At 43.0% G+C, this 27,621-nt stretch overlaps 1 protein-coding gene across 10 annotated transcripts in view; it reads left to right on the top strand.

Annotated features, from left to right (window-relative positions):
* Positions 1–27,621, top strand: part of camkk1a (calcium/calmodulin-dependent protein kinase kinase 1, alpha a) — a 302,104-nt gene that overhangs the window by 251,104 nt on the left and 23,379 nt on the right. For all 10 annotated transcript variants that reach the window (XM_059655225.1, XM_059655220.1, XM_048557282.2 and 7 more), the window contains 6 exons: positions 7,813–8,012; positions 15,012–15,065; positions 15,776–15,849; positions 19,950–20,037; positions 22,279–22,407; positions 24,666–24,769. In XM_059655225.1, the coding sequence (XP_059511208.1) occupies positions 7,813–8,012; positions 15,012–15,065; positions 15,776–15,849; positions 19,950–20,037; positions 22,279–22,407; positions 24,666–24,769 (649 nt within the window). The remainder of the gene's footprint in view (positions 1–7,812; positions 8,013–15,011; positions 15,066–15,775; positions 15,850–19,949; positions 20,038–22,278; positions 22,408–24,665; positions 24,770–27,621) is intronic.

The following is a 27,621-nucleotide window of genomic DNA, read 5'->3' on the forward strand; positions in this document are numbered from 1 at the left end:
ACCCATTCAATCAAACTATCTATATCGGTGTACAATTTGTTATATCACCTTTACAACGTACTTTACTTCCTAACTTTATTTCATTTGCACATTTAACCATCGTGTCATCAATTCCATTGTCCAAGTCATTGATATAAAATATAAAATGTTGAGGACCCAGCACACACACCTGCAGGATCCTAGATAACAAGGTGTGGAGCTGGATGAACACAGCAGGCCAAGCTGCATGTTCAAAACAGAAAAGCTTACGTTTTGGGCCTACACCTAGTTAACTCGGATTCTCCGGCATCTGCAGTTCCTATTATCTGTGCAGGATCCTAGTTGTCACAAATTTCCAATATGAAAATGTTTCGCTTCAGCATACTCTGTTTTCTGCCAGGCAGCTAGTCTTGTATCCACCCTGGTATGTTACCCCTCCTACACATTAACCTCTCACTTTACACAATAACTTTTTATGTTGAGCCTTGTCAAATGTCTCGTGGAAATCCATGTGGAGTACATCAGTGGGCTCCAGCTTATCCACCACAGTGCGTGTTACTCTCAAAAAATTCCAATAAATTGCTTAAATAGAATTTCCTTGTCAAAAAAAGACATTCCTGAGTCTTCCTGATGACAGCATACCTGTGGTATACTGTATCCACTGTTCCCGATGTAGCCTCCTCTGCATCGGGGAAACCAAGCAGAGGCTTGGAGACCATTTTGTGGAACACCTATGCTCAGTTCGCGACAAACGATTGCACCTCCCAGTCAAGAGCCACCTCAACTCCCCCTCCCATTCCTCAGACGACATGTCCATCCTGGGCCTCCTCCACTGCCACAATGATGCCACCTGAAGGTTGCAGGAACAGCAACTCATATTCTGCTTGGGAACCGTGCAGCCCAATGGTATCAATGTGGACTTAACAAGCTTCAAAATCTCCCCTTCCCCCACTGCATCCCAAAACCAGCCCAGCTCATCCCCGTCTCCCTAACTTGTCCGTCCTTCCTCCCAACTATCCACTCCTCCTACCTCAAGCCCCACACCACCTCCTACCTACCAGCTTCATCCCACCTCCTTGACCTGTCCATCTTCCCTGGACTGACCTACCCCCACCCTAACTCCCCACCTACACTCACCTTTACTGGCTCCATCCCCAACTCTTTGACCTGCCTGTCTTCTCCTCTATCCATCCTCCATCTGCTTCCCCTTCTGTCCCTATTTATTTCAGAATCCTCTTCCCCTCCCCCATTTCTGGAGAAGGGTCTCAGCCTGAAAGGTCAGCTTTCCTGCTCCTTTGCTGCTTGACCTGCTGTGTTCATCCAGCTCCACACTGTGTTATCTCAGACTTCAGGCGAACTGGCTATAGTTACCTGTGCTCTGCTTTCACCCCTTCTTGCATATAGGGGTTATATTTGCTTGTATCTATTCAAGCGGTATCTTTCCAGAATCAAATGGAAAGTTAACACCACTGCACCTACCACATCATAAGCTACTTCTTTTAATGCCTTAGGATGAAGTCATTCTGCAGCCAGAGACTTATCAACCACAATTTCATCAGTTTGCTCAGTACTACTTCCCTGATGATTATAACGTTGCCAACTTACTCTTTTTTTCTTCAATATCCTGATTTGTAGGTATTACTGGGATGTTTGTGTTTAGTCCATAGTGAAGACAGAAGCCAAAAATTTGTTAATTATACACACCATTTCTTTCTTATCTACAGTTGACTCCCTATTTTCACCCTCCGGAGCACTAATGCTCATTTTACTTGCTGTATTTTTTGATACCCGTAGAAACTTTTGCTACTTGTTTTACATCTATTGGCAGATTCCTTGCATGATTTAATTGCTTCCTCTTGATCAACCTTTTAGTCGTTCTCTGCCATTCAATGTATTCTGACCAGTCATCTCACCTGCCACTTATCTTTATGCAATTACATGATTTTCCAAAAGTTTGATGCTGCCCTGATTTTTTTTTTAAGTTTACTACAGATATTGTGTGCTCCCTTTGGAACTCTTCTTGAGAATAGAAATGCATTTATTCTGAGTGTTCTGAAATATCCTTTTAAATGTCTGACACTGTGTTTCTGTTAATCCATCCTCTAGTCTAGTATCCCAGTTCACTTCAGTTATCACAGCTTTCAAGACAACAAAGTTACCCCTGTCCAAGTTTAAAGTACCAGACTTAGACCTGTGCCAGAAATAATATTCAATAATGTTCTGATTGTTTAAAGGTGGAGGTGCCTTTACCCTAAGATTATTAATTATTCTTTCACATTAAACAATACATCATTGAGCTTAACCATCTCTCTTTCTTTCTCTGTCTCTCACTCGAGAAACTGTCTCCAAACTTTCAGTGAAAGCCTCATTGAGGCCAGTGCTACCAATTTGATTTCTTCAGTTTACAGTAGATTAAATTAACCCATAATATTGCATTTCATCTATCACCAGCGCTCCATATTTCTTCTTGCATAATTTTACTCATAAGTTACAGGTTCCTGTAGATCACTCCCAGAGGCAACTTCTTTTCTTTCCCCTACTATTTCTCATCTTCGCACCCATTGACTCTATGTCCTGATGTCCAGGACCAAAGTCATTCCTAACCACAGCACAAATACCATCCTTGATTAGGAGTATTACCCGCCTGCCTTTACCTAGCTTCTTGTCATTCGTGAATGTCATAAATGTCTCAATAATCAGAACCCAATCCTTGCCACCCTGTAACCATACCGCAGTAATGGCTATCAGGTCACATTTATTCAGTACAGCACAGATGCCACTTACTTTTACTGATGCTAGTGTCCCACAAACTAGAACCTACTTCTCCCACACCTGTTTTTGAGCCATGCATTTACCTGCCAAATTCTTATTCACACTATACCAATTTTGATGTGGCTGAGATAGTAATCCAGAGATTATTAAATAAAAACCGAAAGAACTGCAGTTGGGGTTGGTGTAAATCAGAAACAAAAGCAGAAATTGCTGGAAAGGCTCAGAAGGTCCGGCAGCATCTGTGGAGAGAAATCAGAGTTAGCGTTTTGGGTTAAATGACCCTTCCTCAGAACTGATGGTAGCTAGGAAGATGTCTGCTTCTGTGTAGGAGGTAGGGTGGAGGGATGGGGTGAGGTGTAAATGATGGGTGAGGATAGAGCCCAAAGGGAGAGAAGATTATTTGGACAGACAAAGGAGTGGATGAAGATCTGGCTAGGAGGGTGAATAGCTATTAATGGAGACTGTCAGTGGTTAACAATGGGTTCTGTGTAATAACAGACTATCTGATAACAAGGCCTGATGTATGTGGATTGGGGTAAGGACATGAGAGAGCTCAAGACCTAAAGTCATGGAACTCGATATTGAGTCCAGAAGGTTGCAGGGTCCCCATGTGGAAAATGAAGTGCTGTTTTTTCCAGCTTGCACGGAGCTTTGCTGGAGGACTACAGCAAACCGGAGACAGAGATGTTGGTCAGAGAACAGGGTGGTGCGTTAAAGCAGGCTATTGGAAGTTCAGGATCTGTTTTGCAGATGGAACTAATGTGCTCTGCAAAGCAGTCACCCAGTCTATGCTTCGTTTCCCCAATGTAGTGGAGACCAGGTAAAGTGCTCCTTCACCTTGAAGGTGTACATGGATACTGAGGAGGGAGGAAGTAAACAAACAGGTGTTACACCTTCTGCTGTTGCAGAGGAAGGTGATGTGAGGCTGTGAGGGGATGTTGGGAGTGAAGGGAGAGTGGACCAGGGTGTCCTGGAGGGAACAGTGATAGGAATGTGAGAATGGCAGAACAATGGTGTGTCTAACTGCCGGACAGGAACAAACAGATAGTTCCACTGGAGTTGGGGAGGAGGGTGAAGGGTAAAGAGGGAGAGGGACAGGACATGGTGACAGAGAATACATCTAGTAAAGTGAAAATAAAGGGAAGGAATGGCAGTTGGTTCACAATCTTAATGTGCTAAACTCAATATTAAGTCCAGAAGGTTGAAAAGTGTTTTCAAGCAGCATTTGCTTAGCAGTAATATTAGGTTTGGGTTTGCTAGGACCACTCAGGTCCTAACCTCATAACAGCCTTGGTTCATGTAGGGAAAAAAGAACCAAACTCCACAGATGAGGTGAGCAATACTGTCCTTGACGTGATGGCAACACTTTACCTACCAAGTATTGCATGTTGGAACCCTAGAAAAAATAGAGTAAATGAGAATCAGGGAAAAGCATGAGATAGTTATGGTTGTTAGATGTAAGTTTTTGTTTTCAGCCTGAGGATATCATTGCACAACACTGGAATATCTAGGTTTGGCTAACAAATGGCAAGTTACAGTCGGTGCCAGACGTGTACCAGGCAATGACATTTCTAATAACAGATAACCTAACCTTGACATGCAATTGCATTACTATTGCTGAATCTTCCACTGTCAACATTCTGAATATTACCTTTGACCAAAACCTGAAGTGGACTAGCCATAAAAACAGTGTGGCTATAAGAACAGGTCAGAGGTGAGGAATTCTGCAGCAAATAACCTCCTGACTTCCCAAATCTTGTCCACCATCTACAAAACACAAGTCAGGAATGTGATGGAATATTCCCCACTTGCCTGTACGAGTACATTTCCAACAACATTCAAGAAGCTTGACACCATTCAGCACAAAGTAGCCCCTTGATTAGCATTCCATCCGCCAACTTTACTTGGTCTACTACTGATGCACTCTGGTATGATGGGTCTGTAGCACCCAAACTAGTCTTAGCCTCCTCTCGACATTACCTCTCAATTGTCCAAAACCTACATTTTATGTTGCATGAAATCCATAAGGTATGGAAGGTTTGATTTATAAAGGAAGGCTGGATCAGCTGGGACTTTTTTCATTGGCACGTAGGAGGTTGAGAGGTGTCCTACAGAAGTTTATAAAATAATGAGAGGTATAGATAGAGTTAATGGTGGTTGTCTTTTCCTGAGGATGGAGGATTTCAAGACTTGGGGGCACGTTTTTAAGGTAAGATGAGTGGAATTTTAAAAAAGACATGAGGCAAATTTTTTACACAGGGTGGTTCCTGAGGAAGTGGTGGATGTGGGTATAATCTCAATGTTTAAAAGATATTTGGATAGATACGTGAATAGGAAAGGTATGGAGGGATATAGGCCAGGAGCAGGAAGGTGGGTCTAGTTTAGTTTGGGATTAATTTTGGCAAGGACTGGTCAGACCAAAGGGCCTTTTTCCATGCTGTATGACTCTATGACTCTATTATCACCATCACAGAGGAGCACAGTCATTGCGTTAACCAGCAGGTTGAACTTAACATCCTTGTTTTCAAATTCACGCTTGTCCTTCCTTCAGTCTGCTTTTGCAATTTCTTTGAAATTATTTCTCTAGAAATACCACCAGTATCTTCTGACCGACTTCCAGTTTGCTTTCTCTTCCTGCAGTTCGCCCTCACTGCAATACTTGCCTGCAAGTGAGATTTTAGCACACTCAAAAGCCAAGCACTTACATACTGTAAATGAGCTCATACATATCTTCCTTGCGATGTCCCGTCCTAATTTCAGGAGCTTTCACAAGGCCCTTTTCCCAACATAGTTGATATGTTACCTCACAAAACTTTAATCTCCATTTTTTTCCACAATTTTTCACATTTTTGGACAGACACTAGTGTAGTAACTGTACTTGAATAGCTTGGCTAGGGCTACAGCTACTTCTGCAGCATTTGTCTTCAGTACTGTTGCCGGAACATTGTCGGTGCCAGTCATCTTTGCAGCGCCCAGTAACTTCAATCAATTATTGACATCATGTAGAGTGAGTTGAATCGGCTGAAGATTGGTATTTGTAATGCTAGAGACCTCAGGAGGAGGACAAGATAGATCACCATTCGGCAGAGATAGTAGGAACTGCCGATGCTAGAGTTTGAGATAACACAGTGTGGTGCTGGAGGAACACAGCAGGCCGTGCAGCGTCAGAGGAGCAGGAAGGCTGATGTTTTGGGTCAGGACCGTTCTTTGGAAATGAGGGAGGGGAACGGGACTCTGAAATAAGTAGAGAGGGTGGCACACTGATAGCAAGTAGATAGTGGAGTGGCTAGGTTGGAGAGAAGACACAGGTCAAGGAGGGGGGGATGAAGTTAGTAAAGGTGAGTATAGGTAGGCAGTAGTGGAGATTGGTCAGTGAGATGGGAGGAATGGATAGGTGGGAGAGAAAATGGACAGGTCAGTGAGCGGGGGATGAGAGGGGTTTCTGATCTTATGATGAGGTTGAGGGTAGGGAGATTTTGAAGCTAGTAAAGTCCACGTTGAGACCACTGGGTTGTAGACTTCGAAGGCAGAATATGAGGTGCTGTGCTCCAGTTTCTGGGTGGCATTGGTGTGACACTGGAAGAGGCCCAGGATGTCGTCCAGGGAGTGGGAGGGGAAGTTGAAGTGGTTTGCAACTGGAAGGTATTTTCGTTTGGCACAAACCGAGCGCAGGCGCTCTACAAAGCGGTCTCCGAGTCTCCGTTTGGTCTGACCGATGTAGAGGAGACCACTTTGGGAACAGCAGATACAATAGACCACATTAGCAGATGTGCAGGTGAACATCTGTTTGATGTGGAAGGGTTTTTTTTTGGGCCCAGGATGGGGTGAGGGGGGAGGTGTAGAGGCAGGTGTACCACCTCCTGCGGTTGTAGGGAAAGGTGCCGGGGTGGTGGGGCTAATGGGGAGTGTGGAACGGACAAGGGAGTCACAGAGAGAGCAGTCCCTCCGGAAGGTAGATAAGGGTGGAGATGGAAGTATATCCTTGGTAGTGGGGTCAGATTGCAGGTGGCAGAAGTGGTGGAGAATGATGCGTTGAATCCGGAGTGATTCGCGGGGACAAGGGGAATTCTGTCTTTGTTTTTATTGCCGGAAGCGGATGTGAGGGCTGAGGTATGGGAAACATGAGAGATGTGGTTGAGGACGTTTTCAGCCACTGGGGGGGAGGGTGGGGTGGGGGAGCGATGTAACAGTCCTTGAAATACGAGGACATCTGGGATGCTCGGGAGTGGAAGGCTTCAGTTTGGGAGCAGAGGTAGAGGAATTGTGAGTAGGGATTGTATTTTTTTGCAGGACACTGGGTGAGGGGAGGTGTAGTCCGGGTAGCTGTGGGAGTCGGTGGGCTTGAAATAGATATTAGTTTCAATATCACCCATTCAGCTTGTTGAAATTTTCCACTCTTGTCTTTTGCATTGATGTGCTGGGCTCCCCCATCACTGAGGATGGCATATTTGTGCAGCTTCCTCCTCCTCTTTGTTGTTTAATTGTCGGCTGTTTATCCACTATTCATTGTTTAATGTAAGTAGTTCGATGCTGTAGCTTCACCAGGCTGACACCTTATATTTTGGCACGCTCAATAGTGCCCCTGGCATGCTTTCCTGTATTCTCCGTTGAACCAGGGTTGATGCCTTAGTTTGGTGCTAATGGTAGAGTGGGAGATATGCTGGTTCCTGAGGTTGCAGATTGCACTTCAGTACAATACTGCTGTTGTCCTTCTGTTAATGTCCACAGCACCTCATGGATGCCTAACCTAGAGTTGCTAGATCATTCAAAGTGATGCCTGACTAGCGGTCCTGCTGGAACCTGGGACAGAAGTGTTAGTGATTTCTCTTTCTTGTTGTACCAGCGAAGTGAAGAATATTCTACCTTTCCCTCCTGTATTAACTGACTGTAGTATGTTGGCAAAATTCAGATATGGCTTGACAGCTCAGGACTTGACTGATGAGCTTGCTGCATATGCCCCCTAATGTTGGGAGCTGTTACCGCACAAGCTCAATCAGTCATACTTTCTGAAATAAGTAGGCTCTCCAAATAATGTTATTTTACCTTTATTACTTCCCATAGTACACTACCAGAAGATCATTCATCGAGATATCAAACCTTCAAATCTGCTCCTGGGAGATGATGGCCACATTAAAATTGCTGACTTTGGAGTAAGCAACCAGTTTGAGGGGAATGATGCCTTGCTCTCCAGCACAGCCGGGACTCCAGCATTCATGGCACCAGAGACACTGTCTGAGACCAGGAAGAGCTTTCATGGGAAGGTAGGGAACCAATAGCCTGTATTTTCATTATTCAACCACTGACCAAAAAGTTTTTGAATCAAAGAGCTGCAGTCATATCTATCACCATCAGCACTTCACTCAATGACCAACATTGTCTCCATGACTTGCACCATTTAGATTTTAATATTCAGATGCATCTGTTCAAAATCTCAATATAGCCTCAATCTTATTTTTCTGTGTAACCCTTTTCAGCCTAGACCCTGCCAGAAAAACTGTCTTTCTCCAGCTAACGTGCCGTGTGTCTTTTCAACTTTGTTTGGCATCCCCTTTCCCTTCAACTTTTGCACAGTGACAATCATGTCTCCAGTTACTTGAACCCTTAACTCTGGAATTTCCTCCACAGATTCTCCCCCTCACTTACCTCTTCCTCCTTAAAAAAACCTCTTAAAACATCTTAGTGTTTTAACATTTTGTCATCTGTCCTATTATTTATTTGGTTCCCTCCCGAGAAAATGCTATGCTCTAATTCATTTACAACTACGCACTCAAAAATCCTAACTATCGATCCTTTCAGAATCTGTTAGCACAATAATTCGGCAGTCATTGATTTACTCAACTGCAGTGTCATCTTTGGCTTTGACATTCTGTCAAATGATAGAATTGTAGAATCCCTACAGTGAGGAAAGAGGCCATTCAGCCTAATGAGTCTGCTCCAACCCTCCAAAGACCATTCCACCCAAACCCAGCTTGCTACCATATCCCTGTAACCCTGCATTTACCGTGGCTAGACCATCTAACCTACACATCTCTGGACTGTGGGAAGAAACTGGAGCGCACGGTAGAAACTCACTCTGACACGGGGAGAATGTGTTAACTCGGCACAGTCATCAAAGTTCCATTGACCCCGAGTACCTGGTTCTGTGAGGCAGAAGTATTAACCACTGAGCCACTATGCCATCCAAATAGAACCATTTAAGTATCTACTTCTGCCAGGTCCCTTATTTTGGCTAGTCTGCCCGGCCAAACCTCCTCTAATGCTTTCTTGTTTCAAGCCTGATCTTGCGTCCAGCTTCTCTCCTATCTCCCTCAGATCGTCACCAAGCTTATCCTGTCTATGAAACTCATGTTATGTCCCCTTGATCATGTTCCCACTAAACAGGTCGCCCAACTCCACATTCTGGCCCCCATCTTAGCTGATATTCTCGGCTGCTTTCGCTCTTCAGCTGTTGTCCCACTGTCCCTTTAACGTTGCTCTCATCATCTGTCCATTCAGAAAGCAACCCTCGGTTGCTCTGTCCTTGAATACTAGGCTCTCTCTCCAATTTCTCCCTGAACATGTCACCTTCCAAACTCATTCCTATCTTTTCCAGAACTTCATGTTGACTCTCTCCAGATATGTTTCTGTCCTGCCACAGTAACAAAATGGCTCCAGTCAGAAGTCCTGGATGACATCCTGGGTGGACAGCAACTGTGGCGAATGTTCCCTCCTCGTCCTCCTCGAACTGATTTCCAGCTTTTGACAGATTCGATCTTATTATCCTCCTCCAATACCTTGCCACTGCCATTCAGCTGGGTGGGACTGCATTATCCTGCATCCATTCTTATCTAACTAATCACACCAAAATCTAAGATAATGGGAACTGTAGATGCTGGAGAATCCGAGATAACAAAGTGTGGAGCTGGATGAACACAGCAGGCCAAGCAGCATCAGAGGAGCTCCGAAGATGCTGCTTGGCCTGCTGTGTTCATCCAGTTCCACACTCTGTTATCACGGTTACACCAGCATCTAGGCTGGATATTCGCTGCTGAGTTGGATTTGTGGGAGTTGGGAATTTCTCTGACCCTGGAGAAAGGTTGGATTTTCATTCTGGGAGATATGAGTGCTAACTGTATCTGGGCAGAAGCAGACAGGAGGCAGCCAGAGGGATTTCTAGGTGCTGAATCAAGCTAGTTAAAAGACCTGCCTCGGTGTTCTGGGACTTCCAAATCCTGCCTCCTCATGCCCCTCCACCCACACCCCAATGACCCTTCTACAGACTACATGGTGCATCACACTTTCTATGCCACCCCTGCCCCAAAGCTGACCCCATGGCTGTATACCTTCCATGTCAATTTAGTGCCAATCCCTGAATCTGCCCACCACCTTAGGCCCACTACCTTCCATGCCAAGTCACCCAGTATCTACATAAGCAGATCTCAGGAGCCATGGTGAGACATGTTATAAAGTTCTAAGTACATTGTGCAGACCTCTCTATTATTGAAAAAAAATGCCTTCATGACACAGTCCATAAAACAGATTTAAATCCCTTCAATTCATAAGTCCCTGATAAAATCAGAAGTTTTCTTTTGCATACTTAATCCTGTATAAAAACAAATAATTGTATTCATCACACCACATTGAAGACAGCTAATCCCTCAAAAACCGCTCTGAGCTGTCAAATTGTGAATTTACAAGCCCTCTATTATGGTAAAGAAAGGTTGTGATAGCCATCAACCCCAACACTAACCCTATAACAATAACCCTCAGGCTTTTTTCGGCAAGTATGTTTCTTTAGCTGCAGGATGACTGTTTCGTTTCCAAAATTTAGAAGGCAGAGTGCTTAACTAAACTGGCATTCCAAAGACTGACTTTATTCACTTTTTATGCACATTCACATTTACTCTGAATAACATTAAAGGACACCTGACCTCAAAGAAAATGGTGTATTACTTCTCTAAAAGGGTAGCTGATCTTTCCCAAAGTAGATTCATAACATTCTGTGACTCTTTCAGTGTGGATCTTGCAGCTGCCCCTGGGATTGCACGGTTATTTAAAGATTTACTATAGATTTTTTTACAGTTATTACAGTCATATGTATTTTACTAATACAAGATTTTTATTTGTTTTGTTTCATTAACATTCAAAACAAGCAAAAAAAAATTTAAATCACAATTTTTTTCGAACGGGTTTTTATTAAGCAATCTTTTAAGATTGTATAGTGAACAGCTGTGTTTCTTTTTATTCTAAGTTCAGAAGTTTAAAAAGTCTATGTGATTTAGAGGGTCATTTTTAATGTTGCAAAAAGTTTTTTTTGAAAAACTGAACAGTTTTTTTAAAGTAAGGAGTTGTGTTTTCATTTTGAGTCAGCTCTGGAGAAGTTTTTTTTCTTCAGGGAACATATTGAAAAGGAATCATTTTTTATTCAGTTAATCACTAAGTGGTTGATTTTATTTAAGTTTTATACATTTGATACATTTTTAATGTTTTCCATTATTTTCTGTAGGTAATGAAGGATAGTTTATTCTATATATAAGATGTTATTGAAACATCCTTTTTTTTTAGGCTTCATGTTATTAAGAGCATATATGAGGTACAGAGTGAGAGGGCTTGTAGATTTAGAAAAGTTATTACCCAAGCAGGATATGTCAGATAGATGGGTGACTATTGGGGAAGCTAAGAAGGTAGTTCAAAAGAGTCCAGTGGCTATTCCTCTCCCAAATAGATATTCAGTTTTTGGAACTGTAGAAGGGGATAGTCTCTCTGAGGAAAATGGAAGGGGCAGGCAGTTGCACTTGGAATGATTTTTAGGTTGGGCAGCATTCAACAAGATTTGATAGCACTATTGTTATAGGGGACTGGCCTGTCAGGGGCATTGATTGGAGGGTCTGTGCCAGGTGAGCGTAAATTTGGGATGATTTGTTGCTTTCCTGATGCTAGGATTAAGGACATCTCTAAACATTTCAAGCATGTTCTTAAAGGATGACATTGAAAAGCCAGAAATTATTGTAGGAATGACATTTTTAGGGAAAAGATTAAATCAGTGCAAAGGGAATTTAAGAGGTTAGGATTAAAAAATAGAACCTTGGAAGTATTAATTTCTGGTTTACTCCCAATGCCAAACTCAAGCGAGGGAAGAAACAACAGGTTAAAGGAGATAAGTCAATAGCTGAAGAGCTGGTCTATGGTTCTGGAGTCAGATTTTTGAACAATTGGGATGACTTAAGGGATAGAAAAGACCTGTTCAAAATGGATGGGTCTAACCTAAGCTGGAAAGGGACCAATATCTTAGCAGGGAGAGAAAAAACAAAAGCAAAGTTGCTGGAAAAGCTCAGCAGGTCAGGCAGCAGTGATAAGGGGAACTGCAGATGCTGTAGAATCCAAGATAACAAAGTGTGGAGCTGGATGAACACAGCAGGCCAAGCAGCATCTCAGGAGCACGAAAGCTGATGTTTCTGGCCTAGACCCTTCATCTGATGATCTGATGAAGGGTCTAGGCCCGAAACGTCAGCTTTTGTGCTCCTGAGATGCTGCTGGGCCTGCTGTGTTCATCCAGCCCTACACTTTGTTATCTTTGGTCAGGGAGCATCTGTGAAGGAGAAAACAGAGTTAACATTTTGAGTCCGGTGCCCCTTCCCCAGAAATTGGAAGGATGTTTGAGAGGCGACCTTATAGAAGTTTATAAAATAATGATGGGCATAGGTAGAGTTAATGGTAGTTGTCTTTTCCCTAGGGTGGGGCATTTCAAGAATAGGGTGTACATTTTTAAGGTGCAAAGAGAGAGATTTAAAAAAGACATGAGGCAGTTTTTTTTTCACAGAGAATGGTTCGCATGTGGAATGAACTTTCTGAGGAAGTGGTGGATGAGAGTACAATTACAATATTTAAAAGGCATTTGGATAGATTCTTGAATAGGAAAGGCTTGGAGGGATATAGGCCAGGAGCAGGAAGGTGGAACTAGTTGAGTTTGGGATTATGTTGGTTGGACTAAAGGGTCTGTTTCCATGCTGTAAGACTCTGTGACTGTGTGAAAAGCTGACCTTTCCAAAATGGTACTTTGCTTCTCCAAAGAACACCGGTAAATTTAGACTTTGACCTCGATATCTGAAGCCCCTGAATCATGTTTTAGAAACCTTGTGGATGATAATTGCTTCCCGAAACATAGAACTATAGAAGCAGGAGTAGGCCGTTTAGTTGGTGCTTGGTTCAAGAGTGGGGTCTCCAGATTCAGATCCACAATACCATTTTGCCCAGGACTGATTATTACTTGAAATGCTTCTCTTTTTGTTCTGACTCCATTAACTCTGTTGCACACCGCCGCCACCCCCGTTTCTCATGTACATGTTTCCCATATCTGGCTGTGTCATCTGAAATCACTCCTTTAATCTTGCCCAGAATACAAATGACACTCAGCTTTACCTCCCCACCTCCACCTCTGTTCAATACTGTTCCCTAACCATCCATCCCTGCCCCTGCTAATGGCCTGTGATTAAGCCAGTCTGAATGTGACCATGGCGTCATATTTGATCCTGAGATAAGCTTTGAGCATATATTGATACCATCTCTCAGACCACCATTTGCATCACAGAAACATCTCAGCTTCACCCCTATCTTAACTCATTGGCTCGTGGGGTAGTGTAAGAAAGGGGGTGGGGGAGGGCCTGATGCAGGGTGGGCTTGGACGTGCCCATGGAATAAGATAGGCAATCACAGTATTGAGACTGAATTGGTGAGAGACAGGAAGACTGACAGTGACTGGTTGCTATTTTAGCTGGATGGAGGTAATCATTAAGATTCCTCAGGGGATCGTGTTAAAACCACTACTGTTCTTTTTTGGGATGAATGGTTGAGACTTTAGTTCACAGGACACATTTTTAGAATTTACAAATGACACAAAACTTGGAAACGTTGTGAACAGTGAGGTAAATAGTGATAGGCTTTCAGAGATCAGGTTCGTGAACAGGGCAGACATGTTTTGGATATAATTTACATGAAATGCAAAGGCGCATTTTGATAGCAAGACATGAAAAGACAATTCAAAGGGCACAATTTTAATGTAGATTTGGCAGCAGATGGAGCTGGAGGATATGTACATTATCATTGAATGTGGCAGGATATGTTGAGAAAAAGTTCATAGGGCATACAGGATCCTGGAATCAATAAACAGGGCCATAGAGTACAAAAGCAAGGAAATCATAATGGACTGGGTTCCTATCTGTTTCAGCACCATGCTTTAAGAAGGGCATGCAGGCTTTAGCAACCAAAAGTTTGAGAATATTTTGAGAGTTAAGGAACTTCACACAGTTAGGTTTGAAGAAGCTGGATTTGTTCTCCTTGGAGGAGATTGAGAAAAAAATTTGATTGAGGAAACTGGACAGAGTTGATGTGGAGAAAGTGCTGTGTTGGTGAACCAGAGGAGATAAATTTAAACTGCTTGGCAAAAGAACCATTGGTGGCATAAGGAGAAACTTTTTGCACACTGCCAGTGGCCAGAATCTGAGTGTGTGTTGGAGAGCTTTTAATCAGTTGGAGCTTTTAAAATGAATAAGCATCTGCACAAAAGAGATTTTCCAGGTTACAAAGAAAGCACAAAAATGGTTAGCACTGCTACCTCGCAGCTCCTGGGACCCACATTCAATTCCAGTGACTGTGGAGTTTGCACATTCTCCCCGTGTCTGCGTAGGTTTCCTCTGGGTGCCCTGGTTTCCTCCCATAGTCCAAAGATGTGCAGGTTAGGTGGATCGGCCATGCTAAATTGCTCATAGTGTCCAGGATGAGTAGGCTAGGTGGATTAATCAGGGTAAATGTCGGGTTACAGGGATAGTGTGGGGATGGGACTAGGTCTGGACAGGATACTTTTCGCAGTGTTGATGTAGAATCGATGAGCCAAATGATCTCTTTCTGCATTGTAGGGATTCTGTCATTGTAACTTCTGAATTCTACGAGTGTAACTAGAATCAATGCACATTTTTCAGTGCATAAAATCAGCCCAGAAATGCTGACCTGAATGACCACCTCCATTACTGTAACTTCTCTGTATGTGATTCTGTATGTTTCAGATTGTTCGTTTTCCAGCAGTTAATTCTGTTTTTATTTGAATATATGATTAAATAAGTATTCTTTATAAATCTGATATTGAATCATGGAGAATATGTTGGGCTAGGAGGCTGCATCTTACAGAGATTGGCTGGGCTAACACTGCACAGGCATTAGTACAGGAGCACAGCTAACCTGAAATCAGTGTAGATGATTGTGGTAATGCTGCTAATGTTATTTTTTAGGCTTTGGATGTCTGGGCCATTGGTGTGACCTTGTATTGCCTGGTCTTTGGCAAGGTATGTATATAGCTCTTTATATTGTAACAGGACTCATGTTATTTAGAATGCTGACTGGGTTTTTCCTGCAGTCCAAAATTGGGCATGTTTAGTAGAGAGACACATGCAGCCTTGGTCAGAAAGCCCACTCGATCAGATGTCAATCAAGCAGCTGATTAGCTGTCTACTGGAGTTATGAAGTTGGATCTGAAAGCCCCACTCATCTGGAGCTGCCAGCCAACCTTCATCTCCAGTTCCTGGCAATGGTGCGGTAGAGGCTGTGTCTTCTACCAGAATATTTACCCCACCCATCAGACCCCCAACTGGAGGATCAGAGGTGGAAAAGTCTGGGGTTGTTTAGGTAGTGGTCAGCTGAAGTGTGTTGTATCTGTGTTTGAGGGTTGCAGGGAACGTGGTGGCAGAAAGGTTGGAAGTGAGGACACAGAAGTGGATCTCATTGACCAGTGCCCTACCCCAGGACTCAGTCCTTTTGATCTTGCACAAATGAGTGCAGATTGAGGGACCTATTTTGTTGAGTTAAAACATGCACAATGCATGTACATGTTCTTTCTGTTTGCAAAGAACAGGGTCCTATGTGTTAATAGTAATACAATGAACAAATGTACCACACTACAAGCCCAACTGACAATCCTAAATCAGTTTTCAGTGTAATTCCTGGCTTGCCCAAGATTAGTTTAATTAGAAGATACATTTTCTATCTTTCTCTGCAGTGTCCGTTTATGGACGACTACATCCTGGCACTTCATGCCAAGATTAAGAACTGGCCTGTGGAGTTTCCAGAAAAGTGAGTGAAGATGGTAAATTGTTCAAATTATTTAATGGCACAAGAGTGTTTTCAGCTACTCAAAAGGAGATAGTTAGCCAATCAGTTTATCAATCCTTCCTAATTAGATGAATCTATCCTGTGCCTGCGATCAGGGACATTTTTGGGAATTTTGAGCTCTGATACAACTGGGATATCCATAATCAAACAGCACTTCGTAATATTGAATTCTTGTCCTGAAATCCATTATCAACCACCAGGTTTATTTGAAAGCACAAGATTTTGGAGCCTCAGTCCTCCTTCAGGCATTAGTGAGAGAGGAAGTATCAGACACGATATTTAGAAAGACCAAAGGTTCACACCATTGATGACAATGTACTAAATAAACCTAAAATGCTGTTAAATCTTCAATCAGTTAGAAGGTTTTAAATGATTAAAATATATATGTAAATCCCCAAATTCCTTTCAAGTCATGGCCCTGAGAGAACTAAAGGTTTTATCAGTGTAAAGAAGTGACATTTTAGGTCAGAGACTGCACGGTAGGTATGAGACCTCGTTTAGAATTTGTATGTGTTTTAGTTCAGTCACTGAGCAGAGGCTGGTAGCCAATCTTGGTACCCATGAATGAACGCGCATGCACACGCACACACATACGTTATAGATAGTCAGTCAGATTGGTGTTTTATAAATCCCTACTTTAGAAATAAAACCAGTCTGACTCCAAATTAAAACACACAAATTCTAAACAAAATGTGGAGCTGGATGAACACAGCAGGCCAAGCAACATTTTAGAAGCACAAAAGCCGACATTTCGGGCCTTGACCCTTCATCAGAAAAGGGGGAGGGGGAGAGGGTTCTGAAATAAATGGGGAGAAAGGGGGAGGTGGATCGAAGATGGATAGAGGAGAACATAGGTGGAGAGGAGATAGACTGGTCCAAGAGGTGGGGATGGAGCCAGTAGAGGTGAGTGTAGGTAGGGAGGGGATAGGTCAGTCAGGGGAGGACGGACAGGTCAAGAGGGCGGGATGAGGTTAGTAGGTAGGAAATGGGGGTGTGGCTTGAGGTGGGAGGAGGGGATAGGTGAGAGGAAGAACAGGTTAGGGAGGCGGGGATGAGCTGAACTGATTTTGGGATGCAGTAGTGGGAGGGGAGATTTTGAAGCTTGTGAAATTCACATTGGTACCATTGGGCTGCAGAATTCCTAAGTGGAATATGAGTTGCTGTTCCTGCAACCTTCGGGTGGCATCATTGTGGCACTGCAGGAGGCCCAGGATGGACATGTCGTCTAAGGAATGGGAGGGGGAGTTGAAATAGTTTGTGACTGCGAGGTGCAGTTGTTTATTGCGAACCGAGTGGAGGTGTTCTGCAAAGCGGCCCCCAAGCCTCCGCATGGTTTCCCCAATGTAGAGAAAGCCACAACGGGCACAGCGGATGCAGTATACCCCATTGGCAGATGTGCAGGTGAACATCTGTTTGATGTGGAAAGGCTTGCCTGCTGTGTTTATCCAGCTACACACTTTGTTATCTTGGATTCTCCAGCATCTGCAGTTCCAATTATCTCAGATTCTAAACAAGATCTCACACCTAACATGCATCGTCTAACCTAAGATGTCACTTCTTCTTTACGGTGATAAAACCTTTAGTTCTCCCAGGGCCATGACTTGCAAGGAATTTGGGAATTTACATATATATATTAATCAATTAAAACCTTCTAACTGAATGAAGATTTAACAGCATCTTAGGTTTGTTTAGTGTATCCTTATCAATGGTGTGAACTTTTGCTCTTTTACTTATTAATTCTGTGTCTGATACTACCTCTCTCATTAACACCTGAAGAAAGACTAAGGCTCCAAAAGCCTGAGTTTTCAAATTAACCTGTTGGACTGTAACCTGGTGTCATGTGATTTCTGAACTTGTCCACCCTAGTCCAACACCGGCACCTCCACATCATCATTATCATCCACATATGATGTTTCCAGATGAGTGGATTGAACCTGCCAGATGGTGTTAGATATAGTGACTTGACCTAGTATGGAAAGCCATAAACTGCAACACCACATGCTTAGTAATAAATACAGAAACAAGATTCCAGAAACAATTTTTAATTGAAAAAGTTATGGAGTCCAATGTGGGAAACAGTGAGGTTGTTATTTTAGATCTGAGGTAAACAAATCCGGGAATTTTCTTAATAGGGAAATACCAGAAGCTGTGAAGAAGCTCATGGATTTAGGTGTACATATAAACAAATTGCAAACAGCTAGGTCACAAGTGAACAAACCAAACCCCTGCAATGTGGAACTTTATCTCAAGAAGATGACTTCAAAAGTGAGGAATAGATGTTTGAGTTGTGGAGAGCATTAGTCAGACCCTATTAAGAGTACTGTACGCAGTTTCGATAAAGAAAGGAAGTATATATTGGAGAGAAGTTAAGGAAACAACTGTATTCTCAAGAATTTAGAAGGTTTAGGGTGATCTCATCAATGTATTTAAAATGATTAAAAGCTTCAACAAGTTCATCAAGGGACTTGGATTTTTGCTCCTGAGTTGGGTTAGGTTCTCTCCCAGCTCCCCATCCCTACTTCAGGAGAAACTCACTTGATTAGTGAATTCTTTGAGGATGTGGGTTCTAGATGGGGCTGGACCTGCCACTTCTAGAGGCCACAGGGCTGCCAAGTAAGAAAGCGGGCTAATGAAAACATCTGCCTTATTTCTCTAGGGTTTGGTACTTTAGTAAATGTTGGGCCATCCACCCCTCACCGCTCCACCCACACCAGCTCATGTCAACACATGCCACCTATAAACCCCAATGGCCCCTTATAATCCTCATATGAACATCATGCAAATCACATGCCGTCTCTTATGGCTCATACATTATGTCAATTCTTGTACCGCCCCTTGTACTTATTCCTTCAATGCCACTAGCCGCCAAGAACAGATCTCAGGAACTATATAGAGTTGTAGTAAAAGAAATGTCCATAATATTTATTCAGCCTTTATTAAAGTTAAAATAAACCTTATGTTCATAGAGCCAATTCAAAAATATAAATTCCCTCAAGAACTTAATTCCTTACAAACCAAATAGACTTACATTCCTAATGCCACATCAAATCCTCTAATAACCATTATGGGCTATGAATCAAATTATGAGATAATGTAGGAAGAGGACAAGCATTAATAGTAAAATCATAATAGCCCTCGGGATAAAGCCAGTAAACAGCTTTTATAACTTCTAGAACAGACTTTTTTTCACTGATACAGGCAGCCCATGTTAAAAATTTTTAAAGGGCTGGAGATTTAAAGGTATTCACTTGGATTTATTTTCACCTCTCACTGACAAGGGCAGGCTAGATTAGATTAGATTTCCTACAGCGTGGAAACAGGCCCTTCAGCCCAACAAGTCCACACCGCCCTTTGAAGCATCCCATCCAGGCCCATCCCCCCATAACCCTGAACACTACGGGCAATTTAGCATGTCCAATCCACCTAGCCTGCACATCTTTGGACTGTGGGAGGAAACCGGAGCACCCGGAGGAAACCCACGCAGACACAGGGAGAATGTGCAATCTCCACACAGACAGTCACCTGAGGCGGGAATCGAACCCGGGTCCTTGGCGCTGTGAGGCTGCAGTGCTAACCACTGCGCCACCGTGCCGCCCCTTTTAAATGTTTTTAAAAGGCCTTGGGATTTGCATAGCTTCACAGCTAGAGAGTTCCACACATGTTGCCTGCCCTTTTAAGAGGGTTAATATCTACTCTGAAAATTTGTTATTCCTACACTGTGGATTAAGGCCTTTGCTGCAACGAAAATGAGGTCTGTTTGAACTCAGCTCTGAACCTCTTCAAACAAAGACAAATCGAAATCTGCAAAACTCGCTTTTCCAAAATGTTCTACCAGCTGGTGAGGTTTCGGTGGTGATGGATGGAGCAATTAAAAATGTAAAGATTGAAAGAAATAAATAATTTCTCATGGGTGAGTGTCTAAATGAATATGACACTGACTTGATAAATGGGGTTAATGTGTATATCATTTAATGAAGTAGTGGAACAGGTTTGTTCATGTTTCTAGCAATGCTGCTTACTCTGTTTGTTGTTAACATGTCTCGTAAATTCATCCTTCTCAGACCAGAAATCAGTGAAGAGCTGAAGGATTTGCTTCTTAAGATGTTGGATAAGAATCCTGACACTCGGATTACAGTTCCACAGATAAAGGTATAAAATAACCACACAAAAAAACTATTATTTCAATTGGAATCACTGATGAATGTCCCTTTGTAAAAGAGTTATGCATTGACAGCATTTTCTTTCTGTTCTGTTAATATTTAATGTGTTTATTGGTTCCTTTCAGTTGAAACTCAAGGTTGAAAATAATCAGATCATTTAAATTCAGCAAAACCCACCTATATCTTGATGATTTCATTTGATAAGAAGTGAACATGATCACATCATAATTAAGTACAGACCAGCCTTTCAAAGCTCCTACAGAGCATAATTAATTAATTATTCCCTCAATGTTTCAACCAAAACAGAAATTAGTCAGGTGACTTTCATCCCATGCAATCTCCAACTTGTTCTGAATTCCGTGGTCTATATCCTAATAAAAATGAAGTCACATTCACCTAGCACCTTTCTCTTTATTGACATTACCTTGAATGCACAATCAGCTTGTCTCCCCATAGCTTTATTATGCACTTACTGTACCTTGGGCCAGCGCAAGAAACACTTATTCCCACTCCTAACTACTTTTGAGCAACACTAGTGAGCCACCTTCTTCAATACAACTGAGAGCCATTTCAGCAGGAAGTTAATAGTCAAGTATATTAGGTCTGGAGACACATTAGACAGATCAGGCAAGGACAGCAGATTTCCTTTTGTAATGGGTGTTAGTGAACCAGATGCATTTTTGGGACAAAAATATTAATTTCTGGTGAAACTAGGTTGGTCTGGCAGCATCTGTGGGAAGTTAAGTGGAGTCCAGTGACTCTTCATCACAGCTGAAACTGAACTTAAGATGGTAACTTTGGTTTCTTCCCGCGGATACTGCCAGACTTGCTGAATTTCACCAGCAATTTCTGTTTTTGTTCCAGATCTCCAGTATCTGCTGTTCTTTGTTTTATTTTAATATAGCATTTTTGAGACATTGACAGTGAGGGAACAGTGATATATTTCCAAGTCAGGTTTGGAGGGGAGCGTGTAGGTGGTGGTCTCCCCAGCTGGGACAAATGAAAACCGTTTGCCTACAAGTTAAATCATAGGAACAAGGAGAGTATCAGGACAGGGTAACAGAAACCTTCTGTGAGAGATCTGGACGGTCTATCTTGCTCCCAGAAAGAAACCAAAAAGAACCTTTATTGTCCCTGAATGCTCTTCTGTAATCTTCGCTGGCCATTAAAGCTGCTGTGGTTTCCCTACTCAGACCAGAGTCAAAATTACAGTCTGATGATATCATCAGATTCCAGTCTGCATGATTAAAAAGAGATCCCATGAACTTAGACTGGCTCTTTTCACATTCATTCAGAAGATCAGATCCTCATACCTTACACAAATAGATTAAAACTATCCTTTCAAAAGAAAAATATTGCTGGTGCTGAAAATCTAAAATGATTTCACCATTGCCTCACTGTCACTGGGTCAAATCCTTCTCTATTAGCCCTGTGGGTACACCTTCACTTCAAGGACTGGAGTTCAAGAAAGCAGCTCACCACCACTTTCTCAAGGGCAGTTAGGAATAGGAAATAAATGGTAGCCCAGCCAGCAATTCCCACATCCCTAAATGAATATAAAAAACAGTAGCAGCTCCTGTGAGGAGCTAACATCAACGCACCAGGACCAGATTGGACCTTATACTTAAAATTGCTCCAGCATTACTTTGCAATGCTTGATGACGTTTTCAACATGGCCGAGTTCTGCACAGCCAGAATCTACTCTAGAAATAATTTCCCCGACCATTGGCATAGTGGCACTACTGAGACTGTAATCTAAAGCCTAGACAAACGATCACAGAATCCCTACAGTGCAGTTCATCGAATCTGCACAAATTGTCTAAGGAGCATCCCACCCAGACCCATTCTCCCTTATAACCCACCTAATCTACACCTCCCTGAACACCATGGGCAATTTTGCATGGCCAGTCTGCCTACCCTGCACATCTTTGGACTGTGGGAGGAAATCAGAGCACCCGGAGGAAACCCATGCAGACAGGGAGAATGTGAAAACTCCACACAGTCGCCCGAGGCTGGAATTGAGCCTGGGTCCCTGGACCTGTGAGGCAGCAGTGCTAACCACTGAGCCACCCATCCAGACAGATGAGTCCAAATCCCACACGGTAGTTGGATAAATTTAAATTCAGTTAATTAAATAAATCTCAAGTAAAAAGCTAACATCAAATAATTCAGGCTGTTTGGAAGATTAAGTGTAAGAAGGTTATCTGTTAATCTGTGGTTTATTGTATAGCTGCATCCATGGGTGACCAAGAATGGGACTTACCCTCTTCCACTGGAGGAGGAACATTGCAGTGTGGTTGAAGTCACTGAAGAGGAGGTGATGAACTCTGTCAAATTAATCTCCAGCCTCTCAACTGTGGTAAGAAAACATTCCACTTTTAATACAAAGATGTAGAAAGGATAATGTGCCTAATAGGAGCCGGTTGTCAGTGTTTATTCACTTTATCCTTCCAGTCGTACTCCTTAATAGAGGGTTTCAAATTTCTGTGGCACAGGGCTTTGGTATCTGCTTGCTTGAGGAGGTATACTGAAATGGACTGGGGAAAACAAATGAGCATGGATTGTTGTAGTACTGTGTTATTGCCACTCGTGGCTGATTAAACGTCCCCTGGTTGTCATTTGCAGCAGAGAATGAGGCCCATTGCGCCAATTAGGTCCTGACTTTTAATGTAAAATTAATGTAAAGTCTCTCAACCCTGACCCAAGTATTCATCCCTTCACCCCCTATAGAGCCACCAGTGGTTCCAACCTGCCTTCTATCTCTCTGTGTTGCATGGGGTGGTGGGGATCAGGTCCCTGGCATCTAGTTCTGTGGTTGCACTTACTTCAGTGTCACCATGTAGAAGGTGGTTGTGCTCCGGAAATTGTGATAATGGCACTGAGTTTGCCCAATAGAGTGTCACTTCCTCTACCACACTTCCTTGTTGCCGGTGAGGATCCCAGTTACACTCTAAACTCAACCTTGGCCTATGCTGGTCCTGATCTTCAGCACTCCTCGGCCCATTAGATATCCAACTGTGCCCCCAGGCTTTCCCAACAGCATGGTCAGGATCATACAGCCAGGCAGCAGTGAGCTCCCTCTTGTATGTGAGGAATCCTGCCAGAGGCCCAAATGAACATGCTGGCCAACACTTGCTTTAGAGTAATGGGCAGGATTCAGAGCAGTAGATAGGAGTGCCACCTTGCTGGAGAGAGAATCCTAACCCTGCAGTGCCCCCTACATTACAAAACATGTCCCAGGAGTTTTAGGTTCCAGGGTTAGGATCCTGATTTTATCCCCTGCCCCCTTTACAGCCCCGGTGGGAGCAGGACAGGACTGGGTGCAATGCCGGTTTTATACTTCTCAAGATTTTTACAGTCTGCCCACTTTGAAGTAGAAGCTCAGGGAGTTTATGGAACAGGAGTCCAACATGATCTGTTCCAGTTCCTGCCCATTCAGGTAGTTTCTAACTTAGTTCAAGTGTCTGTAAAACTATTTCCAATCATGGTTAGCGACCTTTGGAGAATGAGAACAATTTTTACATTAAAAGATAGAACTAAGTCACATTTTGGATCTTCTGAGTTTGCTCCTTCTAATTTGGATTTGTAAGATTTTACCTATTCCTCAGTCGAAGAGACAGGTGAAATGCATATTTCTAGACCTCCGGTAGGGTCAGTGTCCTGAAGGAAATGTCTGAGGATTTCTTTCTCTTTCTGCTCCATAGAGGCCTGTGAGAAGAGCTCGTCACCCATCATTGTAGTTGCTGCGTTTAAGGGTGCACACTCCCTCACTCCACATTATGGTATTAGAGTATAAAGCTGCAGACATTCTCTCCCCACCATCCTCACTAGCTGCCCTTGATAGATTTAGGGTTAACATCTCCAGGAATCGACACTTCTCTCCTTGCCTGATGTACACCTGGCTGGAATGGCCTTAGACTCCCCAGTAACTCTCGTTTCCCAAGTCCACCTTTCACTGGGGCACTAGTGGGGCCTTGAAAGTGCTTGCACCTCCCTCCCACCTCTATCCATTACAAATGGTTCAATATCAGAAGGCATTGTGGCCACTGGAGAGGTGCTTTGTGTACACAAAACCAGACTCCACTCCCGCTGTGTTAGGCTCAAGGCCACTAAGTTCAGTGGAATATCCCCTAGATTCCTGGGCAAAGTCCAGGCCTCTGTCAGTATCAGGAGCCCTGAAAACAGCTGGGTGATATTTGTGATGTTTTCTCCTCAGGTTGGAGAATGTCTGGGCCCCCAGAATCTTAGTGAAATATGAACAGTGTGTTAGATTTCCAGCCATCTACTGCAAGGCAGATGTTTGAGCTGCATTCCTGGTGGTACAGGTGAAACACTGCAGCCCAGAGAACTTTTGAGGGCTTCATCAAACCCTGCCTGCTTTGGTTCTGGGAGGTCTAGGAAAACGATCAGACTTTGAGATTCGTACTGAAGGGGTTGAGATATAAAGTCATGAGACAATGCTGGCCTCTTCCAGTTTATGTAACTTTACTGAAGTCCAGAGCCATGTTCTGGGTAACCTGCCACTGGCAACCAGCCATCAAATAGAAATATCCGATTCACTGTTTCATGCTGTAACTTTGTTAGAATAGCACCTGAAGTGTCACCATTCTTTTTTAGATTTTGGTGAAGGCCATGTTAAGGAAACGCTCCTTTGGAAACCCATTTGAGTTTCAGAGCAGGAAGGAGGGAAGGTCCATGTCGGCACCAGGAAACCTTCTCATGTGAGTTTTCTAGTTTGCAGCCTGTGTACTGGTATAAATGACAGAAGGTCTTGTGGGCAGTGGGTAGTATCGCTGTCTCTGAGCCAAAAACTCTGGCTTCAATTCCCACTCCAGGACTTGACAGCAAAGGAAAGTGTGCTCATAATGCTGCCAATGAGGTCGAATATCAACTTGTAAATCCTTCCAATATGCACCAACTGCAGGCAGTAAGAGCAGGAGAGATACCTAGTCAGCAGTGTGATGGAAAGAGATGGGAGTGTTCGCCTTCGCCATCACCATCACCATCTTCCAGATATTCATGTAAATGTTTCTGTTACCTCAGAAATAAAAACTTCCTGGTGAAAAGTAGGACACCACTGGTAAAAATGCTGCTTTGAAATTAAATATGATATCTTTTGCTGCTTTGGATTCCTAGGAGTAGATCCTAAATCTAATGAAGAATTAGACCACATATGTTAAAGACAGTATTTGTAATATTTTTATGAACATTAAGAACTGGAGAAGGCCATTCGACCTCTGAACTTGTTCCAATATTCAGTTGGTTAAAGGATGAATGGTACTCCAACTTCAGCTTATCCACATTTTCACTATATCTGTGTGGGTATGCTTTGGATCAGTGTGATATGAGGGAGGGTGGAGATTAGAGGCCTTGGCGGTGGAAGGGTGGATTTTGGATGACAGCAACCACAAGTTGACGTCATGATGCCACAGTGTTTGTGGTATCACACATGTGATTTAAGATGGCTGGTGGGTAGAGGGTATGGGGAGAGTGCCCATCTATGGATGGTGCAGCAATAGGTACCTGAAGTTAGGGATGCAGGCTCTTAGCTCATGAATCCGTCTCATTGTCTCCTTGATGTAACTGTTAAGTTACCTGAGACTTGGGACACAATTATCTCCAACTTGGAGAAGGTAAGAAGAACAATAATTGGGTAAGTTGGTGCCGAGAAGGTCCACTGGGACTTCCTTGATTTTCCAACTGTTAAGTTATCAGTTAATGGCCCCTAATAGTCTCCGAAGGGTCTCAACTCACCATCTGCCCAATTACATGCCCTCCTGACAGGTAATTCAGGGTGACCTGCTTGTCAGGGATCTCCATTTGTCCCAATCTGTTTCCAATTGGATACAGAGTTTCTGACCCCTTTTTCCTGTGACTTCCAGGCTGAAAGACGCTTGTGACACAAAACTAGGTGTGATTGTGAGGAGGTTGCAAGAAGGCTTCAGGGTGTTTTAGACCAGCTGAATGTGTGGGCAAATACATGGCAAATGCAGAGCAATATGGCTAAATGTGAGTTGTACTCTCAGAATGAAAACAGAAAGGAAGATTGAGTTAAATGGTGATATATTGGGAAGTGTGGATACATGAAAGGGCCTGGGTGTCCCTGTAGATTTATCAGAAACTTTTCAGGCAAGTGCAGCAAGCAGTTAGGAAAGCAAGTGATATGCTGGCCTTCATTGCAAGAAGGTTTGAGCAAGATAGCTTGAGATAGTGTGAGGTGGTGAAGAAGTTCTAAAGAAGTATCATTTGTTTTGGAATGTTAGCTCTGTTTCTGTCCCAACAAATGTTGCCAGACCTGCTGAATTTCTTCAGAATTTTCATTTTTTGTTTGTTGTAGTTATACAGGACTTTGCTGAGACCACACCTGGAGCACTGCATGTTCTTCTGGAATCCCGGCTGAGAAAACATATTATTGCTATAAAGGGAGTGCAGTGGAGGTTCCCTGGGGATGTCCTATGAGAATGGATTGGTGCCACTGGGCCTGTGTTCACTAAAGTTTAAACAGATGAGAGGGGACCTGATTGAAATGTATACATTTCTAACATGGCTGGACAGACTGATTGCAGGAGAATGTTTAACCTGGTTGGGTATTCTACATCAAGGTACAGTCTCAGGATTTGGGGTAGCACTGAGGTGAGGCAAAGTTTCTTCACTCAAAGAGTAGTAAACTTTTGGAAATCTCTACAACAGAAGGCTGTGGTGGCCAGATCGTCAAATATATCCAAGAGAAAGATAAAGTTTTAGATTTTTTTCAAGGCATCAAGAGGTGTGGGGGGGGGATAAAGCAAGAATTTGGCATTGAGTTAGAGGATCGGCCACGATCAACTGAATGGTTGAATAGACTCAGAGTCAAATGACCTACTCCTGCTCCAAGTTTCAATGTAACTATGTTTTGAAAGATCTATCCGTACAGCATTTCATGCTATGAAGACCAGGTTCCAACCGATGATCTCCAGGATCCAGAAGCCATTGGTCTTAGAGGCCGTGTTTCACAAGAAGCCCGATTGACAGCTCTTCACCAGTTGATTCACCCTTGATCCATTGAGCCTTTTCATTGGTAGGGGTGAAGAGCCAATGCCTGGTCTTACAATTAGGCACTGAAATGAAAAATCCTGGCCTCAGAAGTATGACTGAAAGCAATTACATTTTCAGACTTACATGTGACAGTGAGGCATGCAGCTTCATGATCAATTTTCAAATTGTATCTTAGGCCCTTGGATCAGATGTTTCTCTCCCTCCTTACAGATTCACTGAAGCTCAAATGAGCAAGTTGTAGGCAGTTTTTGGTTGAGAAACAACGTTAATGTAAACCTCCCATCTACCTCCAGTTCATATGGTAAAGATCCTTAATACTGTACAATGGTTGAACTGTGAGACAGTAATACTTCATGTATTTTCCCTTTTGGGAATAGCGGTAATGATGTAGCAGATTCACAGACTGATCAGACTCGTGTTGCGAGAGCTTCTGGCCCAGAACTAGGTTACAATACCACTACACCACAAAACCTCCAGGGCAGTACCAAGGGGGCATTGCATGGTCAGAGGTTTAGACTATCAGATAATTGAGATAATT

The sequence above is a fragment of the Stegostoma tigrinum genome, chromosome 27 (assembly GCF_030684315.1).
Source record: "Stegostoma tigrinum isolate sSteTig4 chromosome 27, sSteTig4.hap1, whole genome shotgun sequence".
NCBI classification, from domain to species: Eukaryota; Metazoa; Chordata; class Chondrichthyes; order Orectolobiformes; family Stegostomatidae; genus Stegostoma; species Stegostoma tigrinum.